The sequence below is a fragment of the Dipodomys spectabilis genome, unplaced genomic scaffold (genome assembly GCF_019054845.1).
Source record: "Dipodomys spectabilis isolate Male_0828 unplaced genomic scaffold, ASM1905484v1 ptg000034l, whole genome shotgun sequence".
In the NCBI taxonomy this organism is placed as follows: Eukaryota; Metazoa; Chordata; class Mammalia; order Rodentia; family Heteromyidae; genus Dipodomys; species Dipodomys spectabilis.
The window spans coordinates 2,772,279-2,790,552 of NW_024870711.1; the positions used below are offsets into that span (position 1 = coordinate 2,772,279).

At 43.1% G+C, this 18,274-nt stretch overlaps 2 protein-coding genes across 3 annotated transcripts in view; one reads left to right on the plus strand and one right to left on the minus strand.

Moving 5' to 3' along the window:
* The first annotated feature begins 936 nt into the window (after positions 1-936).
* Ndufb2 (NADH:ubiquinone oxidoreductase subunit B2) lies at positions 937-7,176 on the plus strand. Its single transcript, XM_042677236.1, has 4 exons — positions 937-1,097; positions 3,344-3,488; positions 5,223-5,325; positions 7,092-7,176. Exons 1-3 carry the CDS (start codon positions 1,000-1,002, stop codon positions 5,295-5,297), a joined length of 318 nt encoding a protein of 105 aa, XP_042533170.1. The 5' UTR covers positions 937-999; the 3' UTR covers positions 5,298-5,325; positions 7,092-7,176.
* Positions 7,177-8,473: 1,297 nt separating this feature from the next.
* Positions 8,474-18,274, minus strand: part of Braf (B-Raf proto-oncogene, serine/threonine kinase) — a 140,760-nt gene continuing 130,959 nt past the window's right edge. For both annotated transcript variants that reach the window (XM_042677234.1, XM_042677233.1), the window contains exon 19: positions 8,474-15,021. In XM_042677234.1, coding sequence (XP_042533168.1) covers positions 14,999-15,021 — 23 coding nt within the window. In that variant the 3' untranslated portion in view covers positions 8,474-14,998. The remainder of the gene's footprint in view (positions 15,022-18,274) is intronic.

Sequence of the window (18,274 nt, forward strand, 5' to 3'; positions counted from 1 at the left end):
TAGAGTAGAAAATGCCATCAAATCCCAAAGTTCTACCTATGCTTTCCAATGTAAGTATAAATATGTATATTTATTAATATGTACTCTTATTGGCAAAACGTTGAGAGTACACACATTGTTCATTTATAAATTATACAGGTGCTGTACCACTAGCAAATCTTTCAAGCTGTAATACATGACTAGAGCAAATTCCACTGAGTTTCAAACTATTTTTTGCTAAACTTTTACACGAGAGTAAGGAACACTTTCCAAGCATTGATAAGGACCTGGGTCGCTAAAAAGCAAAACAAAAACCAAAGGAACGATGTGACTTGACCACTATTGGTCAAGTCACATCGTTCCTTTGGTTTTTGTTTTGTTTTGGTTTTTGTTTTGTTTTGTTTTGTTTTTGTTTTGGTTTTTGTTTGTCCAGAACCGCCCTGACCCTTTCTTTTGGGGTGCGTGTGCTGTGCCCGTGGTGGGGCTTGAACTCAGGGCCGTGAGCTCTGGCTCTGCCACTTGAGGGACGCCTTAGGCGGGCATTCTCACGGTTATCTGGAGGGGGCGTCTCCTGAGAAGCCGGGATCAGGCGTGAGCCCCGGGCGGGCGCCCGGCTGGGGAGCCTCGCCGAGGCAGGCCCTCGGCCCGGCCGGCCCGGGCGCCCTGAGTGCCGCTGGGGGCGGAGGACTGTGGTTAGACGTGGGGGTCCGCTCGGTGGGGAGCCGCAGGGGGGAGCGCGCAAGTTTCTCACCCCAAGCGGAATGAAGAAGAGGCGCTCCCACACCTAGCTCGTCCCGAGGCCGCCGGCGCCCTGGCGGGGCGGGCGGGCCCCTCCCCAGCCAAGCGACCCGGGAAGGCGGAGAAGGGAGGTTCCCACGCACCACCTGCAGGCCGTCCTGGGGAGGTGGGTGGCGTGGTGACGTCACAACGTCGTGACGTCCAGGGACGGCGCGCAGGGAGGTGACGCAAAGGGGCGGGGCCTCGCGTCCGGAGGACGGAGGACGGTGGTGCGGACGCAGCATGTCGGCTGTGACCCGGTTGGCGCCTCTGGCTCGCGTCGGAGGCCGCCTCTTCCGAGGTAGAGGCGCGCTGGCGGCTGCAGGCGGTGGAGTCCGTCAGTGAGTGTCGGGATGCAGGGAGGGCTGCGCGGGCTCTGAGGCAGAGCGCTGCGTCCCGAGGCCCTCACCTTGAGGCGGACAGGGCGGGGCCGCTGCTGGCGAGTGCTTCTCCTGAGGCATGCTGGGAATTGTAGTTTACCTGGGCAATTTAGGGTCATCCGAGATAGGGTAGAGGGGCAGATTAGGGGTGTCTTGGGACAGTAGGGACATTTTCTTCAAAGTCAAGAGCAAGGGCTGGGCTTAGTGGTAGAGCGCTTGCCTAGCATGCACGAAGCCCTGGGCTCGATTCCTCAGCACCACATACACAGAAATAAGCCGGAAGTGGCACTGTGGCTGCCCTTGATTCTCACCCCCTCATCCCCCCCCCCATCCCCCCCCCCCCGGGGGCGTGAACTCTTGGCCTGGATGCTGTCCCTGAGCTGCCTCTGCTCAAAGCTAGTTCTCTCTTTTTTTAATTTTTTTTTTTGTCGGTTGTGGGGCCTGAACTCTGGGCCTGGGCGCTGTCCCTCAGCTCTTCAGCTCAAGGCTAGCGCTCTACCACTTGAGCCACAGCACCACTTCCGGCTGTTTTCTTTTTGCTTATGTGGTGCTGAGAAATCGAACCCAGGGCCTCGAGCATTCAAGGCAAGCGCTCTACCACTGAGCCACCTTCCCAGCCCCTCAAAGCTAGTTCTCTACCACTTCAGCCACAGTGCCACTTCAGGGCTTTTAGGTTATTGGAGAGGAGAGTCTCCACAGACTTTCTTGCCTGGGCTGGCTTCAAGCCGTGATTCTCAGATCTCAGCCTCCTGAGTAGCTAGGATAATAAGAGTGAGTCATCAGTGTTGGGCTTCCAGTTCCCTTCTCTGCTTCTTGGTAGTTTCTCATTCACCCTTTCATGGTGGGACTCATAGACTTTTGTTGAGTAAGCACCAGTGCCTCCTGTTCCACACCGTATGTAGCTGTCCGAATGCCAGCTTCAGCGCTTGCTTAGTTCCCAGCCTTTGTTTTTACTTGGATTTTGCCCTTGGCAGATTCCTGTCTAGTAGTGGCTTAAGTGGCAGATCACTAGCTTTGAGCCAATAAAGTTCAGGGACAGTGCCCAGTCCCTGAGTTCAAGCCCCGGGACCCGCCAAAAAAAAAATTCCACCTTACAGTGACTTCTATTTTAGTCAAGGTTAAAACAATGTCACTCTAGCAATAATAAAATGTGGACTGTAGTCAGGATGAGTTTGAACTCTACTCCTAGCACTAAACAAAACTTAACGCGGGCTGGGAAGGTGGCTCAGCGGTAGAGTGCTTGCCTTGCATGCTCAAGGCCCTGGGTTCGATTCCTCAGCACCACATAAGCAAAAAGAAAAAAGCCGGAAGGCGCTGTGGCTCAAGTGGTAGAGCGCTAGCCTTGAGCTGAAGAGCTGAGGGACAGGGCCCAGGCCCAGAGTTCAGGCCCCACGACCGGACCCCAAAAAAAAAAAAACACAAAAAAAACAAACTTAACGCACCTGTATACATAGGTTGTAGCTAACACCTATCAAAGAGGAAGTCTGTTGTTACAATATATTGAATTATCCCATGGTTTGTTTAAATACTGCAGTATATGCAGAGGTAGGTCCTCAGAAAACACTTAGTCAGTTTACGAAGGCATTACAGAAGCAGTTGGCTATATTCTTCAGTGGACAATTCCCCCTGCCCCCCTTTTATTTTTTTAGTGCCAGTACCAGGACTGGATTTGTCTGCACTGGTTTTGTACCTTGATCCTCAGATCTAAGTTTCCCATAGTAGCTGGGATTGTTGGCGTGCATTCAATGCATTCAGTTTTCTATCTTTTCTAATTGTGTCTCTCACTGAAATTTCAATTTCAATTTTTTTTTTTGGTCATGGGGTCCGAACTTGGCCTGGGCACTGTCCCTGAGGTCTTCAGCTCAAGGCGAGTGCTCTACCACTTGAGCCACCGTCCCAGCCCCTGAAATTTTAGTTTATACTTTTGTTTTTTGAAATAAGTTCTCATTCTTAGTCCAAGATGGTCTCAAACTAGTGGTCCTGCTGCCTTAGACTCTCTAGTGTTGGGAGGCCAGGGTTTGCTGCGCCACGTTTACAGCAAACTGAATGGAAAATTAGTATGTCAAGGGATTGTGAGCCTTGTTCAATCTTAATATTTTGGTGGAGAATATGAGAAGTGTTAGCTTTAGTCTCAAGGATGCAGTGCTAAGGTTTTGGATGACTCACTCCTTTGAAATGCAAGCCAGTTCTCATGTTTTATTTCCTAGTGCTGGTGGCGGTGTCCATATACACCCCCGATACAGACAGTTTCCCCAGCTGACCAGGTCCCAGGTGCTGCAGGGTGAGTTCTTCAGCGCACTCATGTGGTTTTGGATTCTCTGGCGCTTTTGGCATGACTCGGACGCTGTGCTGGTAAGTCCAGGAGAAGGGTTCTGGTTCTTTTATGCTTAGAGAGAAGGAGGATGTATTAATAGCCTAGCTTGTTTATTCTTGTGTTTATAGACCATGTTCCTGCCTGGGTGTATCTCTTCACTACAATATTGTCATGTATTTGTGCAGGAATCCCATTACTTAATGGAACATGTGGTCCTTGGACCTGTTTTACATTTAGCAGTCCATTTTTTTTTTTTGACTATAGGGCTTGAAATTGGCCTGGGCACTGTCCTTCACCTCTTCAGCTTAAGGTGAGGACTCTACCACTTGAGCCATGGCACCATTTCTGGTTTTCTGGTGAATAATTGGAGCTAAGAGTCTCACGGGCTTTTCTGCCTGTGCTGGCTTTGAACTGTGATCCTCAGATCTCAGCCTCTTGAGTAGCTAGGATTACAGGCATGAGCCACTGATGCCCAGCTATTAGTCCATATATTATGGTTTTCCCTTCCATATGTGGGAGATTAGAAACTGGTATTTTTCCTTCCGAACTGCAGATTAACTGATAGGCTGAATTTCATACTTTCAGATGTTCAGTGTGAGTTTGTCTCCAGGAGGGGAGTTAGTGATTTTTCTATCTTTAATCTCACCTAAGCTTTTATCCAGTTTGTGCAGACTGTTCCCTTTTAGGAGAGGAAAAGAAGTCTTCAATTTAGTGTACAAGTTTTAGAAGCATCAGATTTTTTCTTTTAATTGGTCATGGAGCTTGAACTCAGGGCCTGGGTGCTGTCTCTGTTTTTCTTTTTTTTTGGTCGGTCGTGGGGCTTGAACTCTGGGCCTGGGCACTGTCCCTCAGCTCTTCAGCTCAAGGCGAGCGCTCTACCACTTGAGCTACAGCGCCACTCTGTCTCTGTTTTTCATAAGGCTTGTGCTCTACTAATTTGAGCCACAGCACCACTTCTGGTTTTCTGGTGGTTAATTGGAGAAAAGAGTTTCAGAGAGTTTTCTGCTGACTTCAAATCCCAGTCCTCAGATCTTATCCTCCTAAGTAGCTAGGACTACAGGAACGAGCCACTGGCGCCCAGCACATCAGGTTTTTCTTTTTTTTACCACTTCTTTTGCCCAAGGCTAGCACTCTACCACTTGAGCCACAGTGCCACTTCTGGCCTTTTCTGGTACTGAGGAATCTAACCCAGGGCTTCATGCTTGCTAGACAAGTACTCTACCAGTAGGCCACATTCCCAGCCCCTATGCATCATGTTTCTTGATAAGCATTTTTTCTTAGAATTGCTTGGGTGTATGAACTAGAGCACAATACCTGTTTAAAACATCCCCATTTCAATGCAGAGGTCACATGTCAGGAGTATATGGTATAAAGAGGAGATGGTGTTGCAGCCAGATGTATACTTCTAGATCTGGATGGCACAGACTAATATTCTCGAAGCTGACAAGTCTCACAGGGAAGTCTGAAAATATTTATGTTCTATATGCTGAGATGAAAACAGGAGGAGTCTGTTGCCTCTACTCTATGCTCCTCTTCATCACTAGCAGAGCACTGGCCTAGGCTTCTTCCAAAAGAGGTGGCTTGTAAAATTCCGGCTGTCATGCAGAAAGGACAGATGAACAGTTGAGCTACCAAATGGTTAAGGGTCCCATACTATGTCAAGGACTGTGCATACGGCACTTAGCTTGATTACTGTTTTTTCTTTTGAAACTTAATTAGTTGAATTTAGTATATATTCTTGACTTTTTTTTTTTTTGAATGGCTATCACCAGGGTCACTTTACATATCCTGATCCTTCCCAGTGGACAGATGAAGAATTGGGTATCCTTCCTGATGAGGAGGATTGAAAGTATAAACTCAAGCCTTTTGAAGAAGGTATGCCCTAAATTTCTATTTTAATTAATATTTATGGTACTAAGAACTCAACAGGGATTTGAGCTTGCTACAACTCTTAGTCCTTTTTGTTTGTATCTTGTTTATAGATAGGATCTGGCTAACTTTGCTTGGTCTGGCCTCTAATTTTTCTTCCCTGTCCTTGCCTTCTGATCAGTAGGTGGGATTACAAGTGTGTACCACCAAGCTGGCTAATGTCTTAAATTTTGATTTGTTCTTTGTCATAAACAGTTGATTTTGTGCTTTTTTTTTTGTTGGTCATGGGGCTTGAACTCTGGGCCTGGGCGCTGTCCCTGAGGTCTTCAGCTCAAGGCGAATGCTCTACTACATGAGCCACAGTGCCACTTCCAGCTTTCTGGTGGTTAATCGGAGATAAAGAGTCTTACAGACTTTGCTGTCCGGTCTGGCTTTGAACTGCTATCCTTAGATTTCAGCCTCCTGAGTAGCTAGGATTACAGGCGTGAGCCCCTGGTACCGGCTTGATTTTGTACTTTTAATAGTCTTAAAATGAATATTCTAATAGTATGAAGCACAATTAACTGAGTCACACCTAATTTCTACAGTATTTACACATCTGCTGTCTCTCTCCACTTTTGGTATCATTGTCCTTTTCATTGTGTATTTAAAAAAATTAGTATTTCCTGGGGCTGGGAAGGTGGCTCAGTGGTAGAGCGCTTGCCTTGCATGCCTGAGGCCCTGGGTTCGATTCCTCAGTACCACATAAGCAAAAAAAAAAAAAAAAGCCGGAAGTGGCACTGTGGCTCAAGTGGTAGAGCGCTAGCCTTGAGCTGAAGAGCTGAGGGACAGCGCCCAGGCCCAGAGTTCAGGCCCCACGACCGGACCAAAAAAAAAAAAAAATTAGTATTTCCTAAGTTAGGTTACAAACTTAGGATCCTGCTTACCCATCCATTTATTGATACATTAAGGTTAGCTACTCAGGAGACTAAGATCTGGAGGATAGGAATTTGAAGCCAGCCCTGGGCAGAAAATAGGAGTTTGAAGCCAGCCCTGGGCAGATAAAGTCAGACTCAATTTCCAGTTAATGAGCTAAAAAGCCAGGCTCGAGATTTGGCTCCATTCTCAGAGCACCAGTAGAGCAAGCAACTAGAGTTAAGAGCCTGAAACTGAGTTCAAGCCCCATACTGGGGGGTTGGAGGGTGGGGTGGAAATGCAGGATAGAACACTTTTTTAAGTCTTGTAGGAAGGTAGAAGGGAGAAAATTTGGCCACAGAGCAGGCAGATTTTATACACACTGAAGTGTTCTCTCTTTACCTCCTCCAGTGCTTTTGTTAATATAGCTTCCAGCACTGATCCTTTTACATCTCTACAAATCTGCCAGTATTCCCACACATAGGCACTGTTTTAATGACTAGACTTTTTTTTTTTCCTTACTGGTCATAGGGCTTGAACTCTGGCCACTGTCCCAGCTCAAGGAGAGTCCTATCACTTGAGCCACAGCACCACTTCCAGTTTTCTGGTGGTTAGTTGGAGATAAGAGTCTCATGGACTTTCATGCCTGGGCTGGCTTTAAACTGTGATGCTTAGGTCTCAGCCTCCTGAGTAGCTGGGATTACAGGCGTGAGCCACAGGTGCCAGCTAGACTTGCTTTTTGATGGGAAGAGCAGTTTACTTTGTAAGACTAGTCATAAGAACTCAAGAATTATCTTTGAATAATTGCATAAACAAAGTTACAGATTTGGATTAGTGAATATAAGTTATTAAAACTTTCCATTTTTGTTTTTCCACAGGAACCAAGTGAGAAATTCCAAGGAAGTATGGACTTAATGTTGTACACTAAAGTTGTAAATTAAAAAAGGCTTGGCCAAGAATGAGGACCTGAGTTATGTTTGTGATAATGACAGTTCTATTTCACTTTCGTTGTTCCCATTGTGGTGCAAGTGGTTTATATCTTGAGTACCCCCGAGATGGAGATAGAGGTTAGCTGCATTTATCCAGTATGCCATTGAGGAACAAGGAGATGAGCTAACTCAACTTGCTTAGTGTCTCACAACTGGTAAGTGGTGCAAAAGCTCACGCACAGTGCCATACTGTCTTCTGACCTCTTAAGTCAAGTAACTCATCTTGTCATTTATCTATAGCAGCTGGATTCTTGCCCCGAGTTTACAGGTTAGGCATTAGTACAGTCCATTTATTGTGGCCTGGGTGTTTTGTTCTGAGTGGCTGCTCACAGAATTTTTTTTTTTTTTTGCCAATCCTGGGGCTTCAACTCGGGGCCTGGGCACTGTCCCTGAGCTGCTTTTGCTCAAAGCTAGCACTCTACCATGTGAGTCACAGCGCCACTCGTGGCTTTTTCCGTTTATATGGTCCTGAGGAATCATACCCAGGACTTCATCATGCATGTTAGGCAAACACTTTACCACTAAGCCACATTCCCAGCCCCGTATTACAGAATATGATTGCAGGTGGTGTTAAAAAAAGCTTACGATGGATTGTTAGAGCACATACTTCCACTATGTTACATGGAGGAAGGCAGTCATTTTGAAAGAAAAGGTATGTAAGGTGAAAAACATCACCAATATCTGACAAAAGACTTACCCTACAAGCGGATCACATGTATAGTACCATGCGGGAACCTGGACAACTTTAACTTCTACCTATCAAGCAAGAATCAACATTATAAAACCAAATGTACACACCTTAGTCTTTCTACTGCCTTCAAGAAATGACTGTCAAACCCACTGGCTAATTCTGTCATTGCATGTTCAGGTGCTACGCAAATAATCCTGATGAAGACTTCTCCATGCAGTCAATCTTTATTATAGCAATATTCGCATATTCACATCAAGTACATAGAACTTTTTTGCCTTTTATATATAATACAGAGTTTTTAAATAACTTTACACAGAAATAAATTTCTTCAATCTGATTTTCAACTATCTTTTTATTTAATTCTCCATGCTTTCTATCCAAACTGAACAATATTTTCCATTATACAAATTTACATGAGAAAAACTCCAAAGTACAAATGAAGGGACCTGAGCAGGAAAGAACCAAGGAGTATCAGGAAGTGGGTGTGGGAATTAAAAAAAAAAAAAAAAAGACAAGCAAACACTGAGAATTAAAGGTTTAGAGAGACATCATCCATTTGACTGAAAATAAATGTCTTTTATGATTTGAAAAATAAGCTTTAAAAATAGTTACTCCATTGTAATATTTATAAAGCAGGTATAGAGAGGTGTGTGGACAAGGGATGAAGTCCCCATGTTTTTACTGGGCACCCCCTCCCCCCCACCCCCGACTTCATGAGAACCTTTTCATGAATACGCTTGAGTGGAACTGAAGTGAACTAGACCCGAACCTGTGGCAGTTAAGAAAGGAATGCATATGCGAGCTGCCATAGGTTTGAAGTGGTAAAACAGGACCCATAATTCACTGAAGTTCCAACGTAAAGCATTTCCCTTTCCTCTGCCTTACAGACTTGTCCTCAGACTGAGCAGTACATGAAAAGGGGAGATTTACTTTTCCTTGGAATAAACCAAGGAGCAGTCCAGCTTTGAACAATTCAAACACACAATAGAAGGTAAAAATCAATCTCCTGATCTTAGACCTATCTTAGAAACAGAAGTGCTAAAGGGAAGGGTCAGGTACTGTGACACAGTCCTTCAAATCAAGCAATACCATGAAGGCCAAACCAAGACTACATCATTTGGTATGGCCAAAGGAAATAGAGGACCCAATGAATGCGTTTTCAAATGAAGGAAGGGAAAGGGCACAACACACACATACCTGGTATGTAAACTAATATAACATGAAGATAAATAAGACAAAGGTTAGCCACTTATGTTGGAAAAGGTGAAAAGGCTTATGTTTACATAGCTGGTTTGAATCAACTATGGAACACATAAATGAATTAGGAAGGAATGATTTTAAACCGTTCACAGCTTAGAATAAAAAGCACACGTATTGCACTCTTAAACTTTATTTCAGATAACTATAGTTCACTTCGCACCTCTGCGTTAGTTTTTCCCTGTTCCCCAGACTTCATTGCCACCCTATTTTGGTCCATTTTTTGTGCCTACTTGCTTTGTTGCTTATGTTAGTCTTTGATTTCTTCCTATGTAACTCACACCCACCCAAACACAAAACATTCAAAAGGCTTAATGAAACGCGAGTGCAAAAAACAAGACTTTTAACTCACTCCCCCACCCCTGTTCCAGCACTGTAAATCAGCCCTCTCTTTGCTGCACCTCTTCCAGTATTTCCTGCCCGTCTCCCCTGGGAAACAGCAGTTATGAGTGCTGGATAATGTACTCAGCCTGCCATGAGAAGCAAATGGTTTGCACAAAATTGTTTTCTGACACACAAACACACTCCAATTTTCTGTTTAAAGAGTACTTCAATCTACAGAATTCTTTTAAAAAAATGCATCACAAAAAACACACTGGCTGTGTCCTCATGACAACTGGTTGTATCATTGCAATTAGTCAAAACAGCTAAATGAAAGTAAACGTTACGTGAAGCTGATTTAGTAATAAAAAGTTAAAATGTGGATAAAGATCTAGAATTTATTGAGGTGGCCACTGTGGTTTTTACCTTTTTGCCTTAAGATTTCATGAACTGGGATGTGGCTCAGTGGCAGAACCCTGGCCTAACACACGCCGAGGTCCTAGGTTCAATCTCCAGCATCATAGAAAGGGGGAAAGGAGGAATGATTTGGGGATTCTGTCCAATTCAATCTCAAAAAATACCTGTAGGAACTATTAATTATCTTTTCTACAACTGACAAAAATTAGAACTGATTTCAATGTCAATGTCTTTGCCTAAGTAGAAGTGAGAAAAAGTTATCTGAAATTTCAACAACAAAATGAAGCTTACATCTTATAGGACAAACAACACACACATTACCAGCACTTTCAACTTTTCCAGAGCTAGCAACACAAGACCACAAACACACTGGCCACTGTACTCTCCTCTGGCCAATCTACAAATCACTGTGCTGGCAGAGACGCTACTGCCCCTTCTCAGGCCTCAGTAATGCATCTGAGTATCTGAGAGGAGGGTGGTGAGGAAAAAAAAACAACACAAAAGTGCACCATGGAGTGTCTGGTTTTACCCACACAGGATAGGTCTCTCACAATTCCAAGTCCCTTCACTAAGGACAACGCCAGAGACTGCCCTTTGTGCTCTTCATCATTCAGAATTGGTAGCACAGTCCAACATCACTGCAAACAAGCGCGGGGAGGCGAGTTTACATTTTAAATTCTGAAAAATCAGTGACTAGGTTGGCAGCAGTACTCTGGAAACAAATTTTATTTTCTCCTTTCTCACTATCAGTGAGAAAGCATACGGAACCAACACACAGGATTGCTGTCCAGCATACGGTACTTCAACACTGAACTACAGCAGTTTCTTAAAATGTCTGTCAAACATTTTTGTTGTATAAAAGTTCCATGCTTTGAAGAACCTATGGGAGTAGAAAAAGTTTCTCTAGAAATGTCACTGAACAGTATTTTCAACCTAGTTGCTCTATGTGATAAATATATCTGACTATACTAGGGATTATATGCTTTAAAAAAATAATTTTGTTCACTGAAAATTTACTTGTTTTTTTTTTCTCATTTTTAAAATGTGTTTTGGCTATAAACTCTTTAGTGCATTTATCTTTGCAGTCTAAATTGCACTCTAAAAATATTAACACAGCTGAGTTAAACCAGAGTGGCTCTCTTCATAAATCACTGATTTCTGCTAAAAATTTTAGCTTTTTTTTTTTATTGCATCATGAAGGCACAGTAAGATCATTTGGCAAATTGTCAAGGTATTTTGCTAGACTCTCAACTACACCTTTTCGCTGTAACTTGCAAGTTAGTTGCTGTTCATTCTCACCTTCCATCTCTGGTTGTGGTTTCTTATAGCATAATGGTTGACATCTGCTGGTCTCAAGCAACACCAACTTGGAGTCTAAGAGGGCCTCCTTCTACCCCCTTAGCTGGGCAGTCTCTCTGAATAAGTATCTTATGAATGTGACAAAGCTGTGGCTAACACAGTATGAAGATGTACTGCCTTGACAAGTTACTGAAAAGTAAAACTGTGTCACTGTGACATGATACCATAGCTACTTAACTTCATGAAACTGACTTAAGGTTAAGATTCTGAAATGTACCCAACAGATTCGGCACCACTTCCAACAACATACAGATGCTCTTGAGCAATGCTTTTATTTTTTTTTTTTTAAACACTATCACTGCTTAAATGTATAATGCCCTTGAGGACAAAATCAGAGTGCTCAGACACAAGGACACATAAAAGTTAAAATCTTAAATCATCTTCATGTTCTAGAGCTCGTGGCTTTTCATAATTTAAATAAATATTCATGACCTCATTCTGAGGAGGTAGGTTTTTTGAAGAAGTCACCTGAACTCCGCAGTGTTTGAAAGTAAAGCTAGAGCTGCTGTTTGAGGGAGGCGGGGTGGTGGTGCGCTGTGGGGACAGCTGAGATTTGAAGAGGGGCTCGCGATAGCTCGCACAGCGCTGGATGAAAACAACACAACGCTGTGTGACACAAGAGCTGGGACTGCACCAAACAAAAATGAGGAAATATTTACAGAGCTTCAGTGCTAAAGTTTTGACCTGTCTTTTCAAAAACACTTTAACAATGACATAAATATAACGTGATTTACATGGGGTTTTCCCTTCTAGAATGTCCTAGGCGTGTCCTACCAGACCTCAAATATAATCAGGGACAGGATATCCAGGAACCACAATTTGATAGCTAGTTAAGAGTCTTCTTTTAAGGTGTACATAAGCACAAATGAGAACCTCAGATTTCCTATTCACAAGTCCCTTCCATAAATTTTTTGGTCCATATTATTTCAAGGAAAGAAAGTCAATCAGGAATACTACATATTTAAAGTCTTCTACAGCTGCTCGCGAACTTTCCAGAGGGCCTCGCTCTCCCAACCAAAACCAAAACACATGCTGAAAGGCACTGCAACTTTGCTGACACACACACTTCACTGACAGCCTTAGGAGGTGGTTGGAGAAGCAGCCACACACTGTCGGTGCAATTACTCATAAAGTGCTCTGCACAAACAAGAGCGTCTTCCTCCTCTTAGGAGCTCAAGTCTACCTCCTATAGGCTAAGGACCAAAACCTACAGCAAAGGATATTCCTTTTATTGTCATTTGTAAACTCAAGGAAAAAATATCTATTTGATGAATAAGATGGAAGGTTTAAACATTGTTTTTATTTTTAAACTTCCCTTAAAAAAACAAAACAACAACAAAAACAACCACCCCTCAATACTCTGAGCCCAACTTTGGGACAAAATTTCATTTGATATCACCTCTGTTCCCCCTTTACAAGTAAGAGAGAAACATTCTAAAATGAAAGGAAGACATTGGTTTAGACAATTCCAACTTGAGAGTCCTCCCTCAGCTTGCTGGCTCTGTCCCTGGAGAGAGGGAGCCCGCACTGTGGCATGCACAGCAGGCTCTACCTCCTGAGCAGGACTTCAACACCTATCTGTGTTTTTCTCTAACCAGGACTTAAGATCTAAGCCAATCTTGCTAAAGGAAACACAGCTATATTAAGTAGCATCTACAGAGATGTTTTGGACTTTTACTTCAGTAAGAGGTGCGTCATGCACAGTGGATTCTTTTCATACCAGCACAATATATTTCCATCTCGGCAATTCTAAAAAAATTTAAGACACTGCTCTGCTCACATCAAACTTAAAAACATACTAGTACGCTTCAAAATGATTCATACCCCACAATATTTCCTACTTTTCTAGGTCAACCTTGTGTAAGTCTGTGAAATTTGCAGCAGGCCTTCTTCTGATGCCAAGTATTTAAGCAAAAATCATCTGTCTAATGGTAATGAGTAGTAAACAGGTGAGCTATAGATAGTGGAACCAGGAAAATGTTACATGATCACTTTTAATTCCCTGATTTATTTTTGGTCTTAAAAGAATTTCTTTCAGGTTTTGGTATCCCTTAGTTGGCTAAGTAAATCTTGTATGATCTGCATTCCAAAAGCCTGACAATCAATCCTAAACTCCCAATAAGGGAATTACCATTGGTTTATCCCATCACTTTCTATGCTACCACGGTAATTTGTATTGCCCATTCATGAAGGCCAAGGGAAGCTAGGGCTTGTTTATATTTTCCATCTGTTCAAGGATAGGAAAGATTTAGATTTCCTATATCACAGTAACTCTTTCTACAAAAACAACTGCTTTCACACATCGCCCTCAGCTCCAATAGCCCTGGCATTTCCCAGGTGGGGGATTCAACTGCCAAATTACCCAACCTTTTGAAGACCAGGCTTGGGAAGAAAGGAAGGAGGAGAATGAATGGAGATACCACCACTTTTATTTTAGGTTGCATATTCTAGATCAAAGACTGGAAAGAGGTTGCAGAATGTAGTGTAGGAATGAGTAAGTTGGAAGAAACAATGAGACTGTTAGCAAAGATGTTAGTGTGGACCCAGCAAGTACCATTAATTTAAAAATTATAAATAATTGTCTAAGACTCTCCATGTTTTAGGTAGATAAAAGGGCAATGGTCTTTCTTTAAAAGTTTATATAACAAAAATACCATTTTCAGGATATATAATTCTGGTGGGAAGTATTATTCCAATTAAATCTGAAAATCATTTTCTTTTTTAATAAAAATAAAAGAAACCCAGAAATTAAAACTTGTACCTGACACTTCAATTACATAAATTTCTCACATTCAAAACTGTTAGTCAGCAGTTTTGCAGGCTTTTGGTTAGATATGCCCAGGGCGTGTTTGCCTTGGACATAACAGCCATATAAGTACTTGGTGACTGGAAGAGCTTAGAGGAAGATATGGACTGTATTTCCTGAGAATTTGCTACATTGTGGAGGAACCAAGTCCCCAGCCCTCATCTCCATTGCTGGACCCAATGAGAAAAGAAGGCGATGTGTGCCAGCACTGTCCAACTTGCATGGTTAGGCACAGCCCCAGTGAGCCAGGCAACCAGAGGCCAAGAAATGGAGGTCAGGAAGAAGATGCAGCATTCCCTTTTCCTCTGCCCCCCAAATGCAGCTCTTCCTCACCTCTCCACCTCCAGTTAAACAAGACAGCTTCACTTGTGATCAGATTTGTCAAGGACTGAACATGTGCCACCCAGAAAAGGTATGCTGCATTTCTGTTCCATCCCTCAGAAATTAATTGGTGGTGGCTAGGGGAAAGAGCTCCACAACAAAATCCCAGAACAGGAAAGAGAATGATGCTTGGTGATTGAAACCGCCCATCAGATGACCAGCCACAAATTGATCTGGTGGTTAGAAGGGCAAAGTTGACTGGCAGGCTTTCTATAGCAAATTTCCCAAGCTGTAGCAGCAGTTTCTTTCCATCATGCCTGACCATCAAAAGGTCAGAACTCAGGGTCTCTCCTTTTTCTTCCAGGAGTGGGTAGACTTGTATGCACGTGGTGTTTGTGTTGAAGAAGAAACACTGGCAGCAGAGAATTCTGGCTCCTAAAGCACTCTTCCCTCTTTTGTTGAGTAAGAGATTCCACTCTGTTCCACACCAGTTTATGCATTGAAAATTTTGTATCTTAAAAAAAAAAAAAAGGATTGCAGCACAGAATCGTGTTTTGATGTTAACAAACTGTAGGAATACAAGACTTAAAGAAATAAAGAGTAGATGCGGCCATGGTGGTGTGGCTACTTGAAGGCTGCAAATTCTCCTGTAGAGGGAGGACAAGAGCTAATTTTAAAAAAGTTATCTCAAAATCGCCTCAAGCAGCAAAGCCTCATTTCAACCTCACCAAAAGGTAGACTACTTATATACCACAAGCCTGATACCATCCTCACTAATTCAAAAACCAAAATAGCCAATACCCATGAAAGAACAAAAGTATGTATATTTATGTGAAGAACCACGGTATATCAATCAAATATCAAATCTGCAGATAATTTCTCAGCTGGGTTTCACATGTTAGGGTTGGATCTGCTGATACGTCTGATGAAGAAAATCTCTAAGAAACTGCTTACACAATAGTAGTAGAATATTTCTGCCCCTAAATTATCAGTTCATTTTCTGCTACCACATTATATAGTTATGTCACCATCAGGAAGAGAGAATCAAGAATTATCCTCATTGTATGAAAGATGAAATTTCGGTATCAAATGATTTGTCCAAATCACATATTTTGCAGAAAGAAAGAAACCCAGACCTTCCATTGTCTAGTTAATTTCACCTTTTTAACTACTAGAAATTCAGGCATGTGTCACTGAACATAATCTTCTGCATAAGGAATTCCTTAAACCACAAAATCCCTTTGCAGGGCCAAACTTCTTCAATCTTCCTGAATTCGGGAACTAACACCCGAGCTACAGCTCTATTTCCTGCTTTTCTGGTGGTTCACTGGAGATAAAAGAACCCCACAGACTTTCCTGTCCAAGCTGGCTTTGTAACTGCAATCTTCAGATCCCAGACTTCTATGGAACTATGGGTGTGAGCCACTGGTGCCTGGCTAGGCGCTATCATTTTGTTCACATCTTCTACTTAGATAGGCCAGTTACTGCCATCATATAGAGCATAGTTTATTTATGGGAGTCGATTAATAACTGACAAGTAATTTTTTTTTTTTGGGTCCGTCGTGGGGCCTGAACTCTGGGCCTGGGCGCTGTCCCTCAGCTCTTCAGCTCAAGGCTAGCGCTCTACCACTTGAGCTGCAGCACCACTTCCAGCTTTTTTCTTTTTGCTTATGTGGTGCTAAGGAATCGAACCCAGGGCCTCAGGCATGCAAGGCAAGCGCTCTACCACTGAGCCAACTTCCCAGCCCCCCTGACAAGTAATTTTTTATAGGAGTTTCTGATGAAGATTTAAACAATTTCTCTCTCTCTCTCACACCCACACACACCCACACATCCACACCCCCCCCCCCAAATTCATTATTCAATCTAGGAATAATAAGCATATATTTAGTGAGTTTTTTAAAATTGCTATTAGATTCCAAGTGGTTACTAGATAATACTGGCATGTCTCAATACATACATTAAAGACGGGCTTACTGAATCGCAAGATATGCATGCTGATAATATCAGCAACTGCCTGAGTGACTGACCTTTGCCCCCCCTCCTCCCCCCCCAGCCTCACAGCACTCTAATGAGACAGATGTTTATCTCAATTTTATAGATGAGCAAGTTGGGGCTTAAAGTGCTCAAAATGACATGACTAGAAAAATGTGGAACCCGAATGTTACCCCAAGTGCTGACACCAAAAGACAGATTCCCCCCCCCTTTTTTTTGTTGGGGGAGGGGGTGGTTTCAAAACCTAGTACTGGGGCTTGAACTCAAGCTCTTGAGTTCTCTCCCCTCCCCCTCTTTTTTTAACTTAAGGTCAACAAACACTATCATTTAAGACATATCTCCAGTTCTCAAGGCAAGGGTTCTTAACCATTATCAGGTCTTTAATTGTTGTTGTTGAGTCAAGGTAAGTAGTATAGGCTTGTCTTAAACTTATCTTCCTACTTCAGCCTTTTTTTTTTGTTTTTTGTCGGTTCTGGGGCTTGAACTCTGGGCCTGGATGCTGTCCCTGCACTCTTCAGCTCAAGGTGAGTGCTCCACTGCTTAAGCCACAGCGCCACTTCTGGTTTTCTAGTGGTTTATTGGAGATAAAAGTCTCATGGCCTTTTCTGCTCAGGCTGACTTTGAACTGTGATCCTCATATCTCAGCCTCCTGAGTAGCTAGGATGACAAGCATGAGCCACTGGTGCCGGCATACCTCAGTTTCTTAACTGACGCTATTATAGTAATGTACCACTACAATAGGCTCCCTAGAAATTTTACTTTGTATTTAAAGTTAAAAGTAGTGGAGAGGGCTGGGAAGATGGCTCAGTGGTAGAGCGCTTGCCTTGCATGCATGAGGCCCTGGGTTCGATTTCTCAGCACCACATAAAAAGAAAAAAGCCGGAAGTGGCGCTGTGGCCCAAGTGGTAGAGCGCTAGCCTTGAGCTGAAGAGCTGAGGGACAGCGCCCAGGCCCAGAGTTCAGGGCCCACGACCGGACCCAAAAAAAAAAAAAAAAAGATGATCTTCTGGGCTTTCCTGCCTGGGCTGGTTTGAAACAGCAATCTTCTTTATCTCAGCTTCCCACGTACCTGTGATACAGATACATGCTACTGTGCCCAGCTATTAGTTGACAAGAGGTCTCCTTGGGTATCTCTAGGCTACTGCAATCCTCCTGGTATCAGTCTCCCAGAGTAGCTAGGATACAGGCATGAGTTATTGGCTCTTAGTTGTTTATTATTATTGTGTTTTAAGATGGGGAATGTTTTGTCTTTTTTTTGTCGGTCCTCGGGCTTGAACTCTTGGCTTGGGCGCTGTCCCTCAGCTCTTCAGCTCAAGGCGAGCACTCTACCACTTGAGCCACAGCGCCACTTCCGGTTTTCTAGTGGTTTATTGGAGATAAGAGTCTCACGGACTTTCCTGCCTGGGCTGGCTTTGAACCAGGATCCTCAGATCTCAGCCTCCTGAGTAGCTAGGATTACAGGCATGAGCCACTGGCTCCCGGTGGTGTTTTGTTTATCTTTAAAGTCATGAATCAATATATAAAGTCATGGTAGCAATGTTTAATCTGTCCAGGAGAACAAAAGATCTGCTATATTAGTACTGGTTTCCTTGGATGAAATCAACTATGCAAATAAACGTATTTTACAGGTTTACCTGTGGTACTTAAAAAACTAATTTATCATGAATTTAAGATCTTCCTGATTTTTTGCTTTACTGACTTCAAGGGAAGATGACATAAATTCAGATGTGGTCTGCCTGCTGAAACCTTTTTTGGACTATATTTAATAAAGACCCTAAATCTAAACTGTGTGATTGAAGATTTAGTTTAAGAGGCTATGAAGTAGAGACAGTAGTGTCTTTGGTAAGACACTGGTGCTGCTCCTGTTTTGGGTGCTCACGACTGCCTCATTGTACTCAACACACA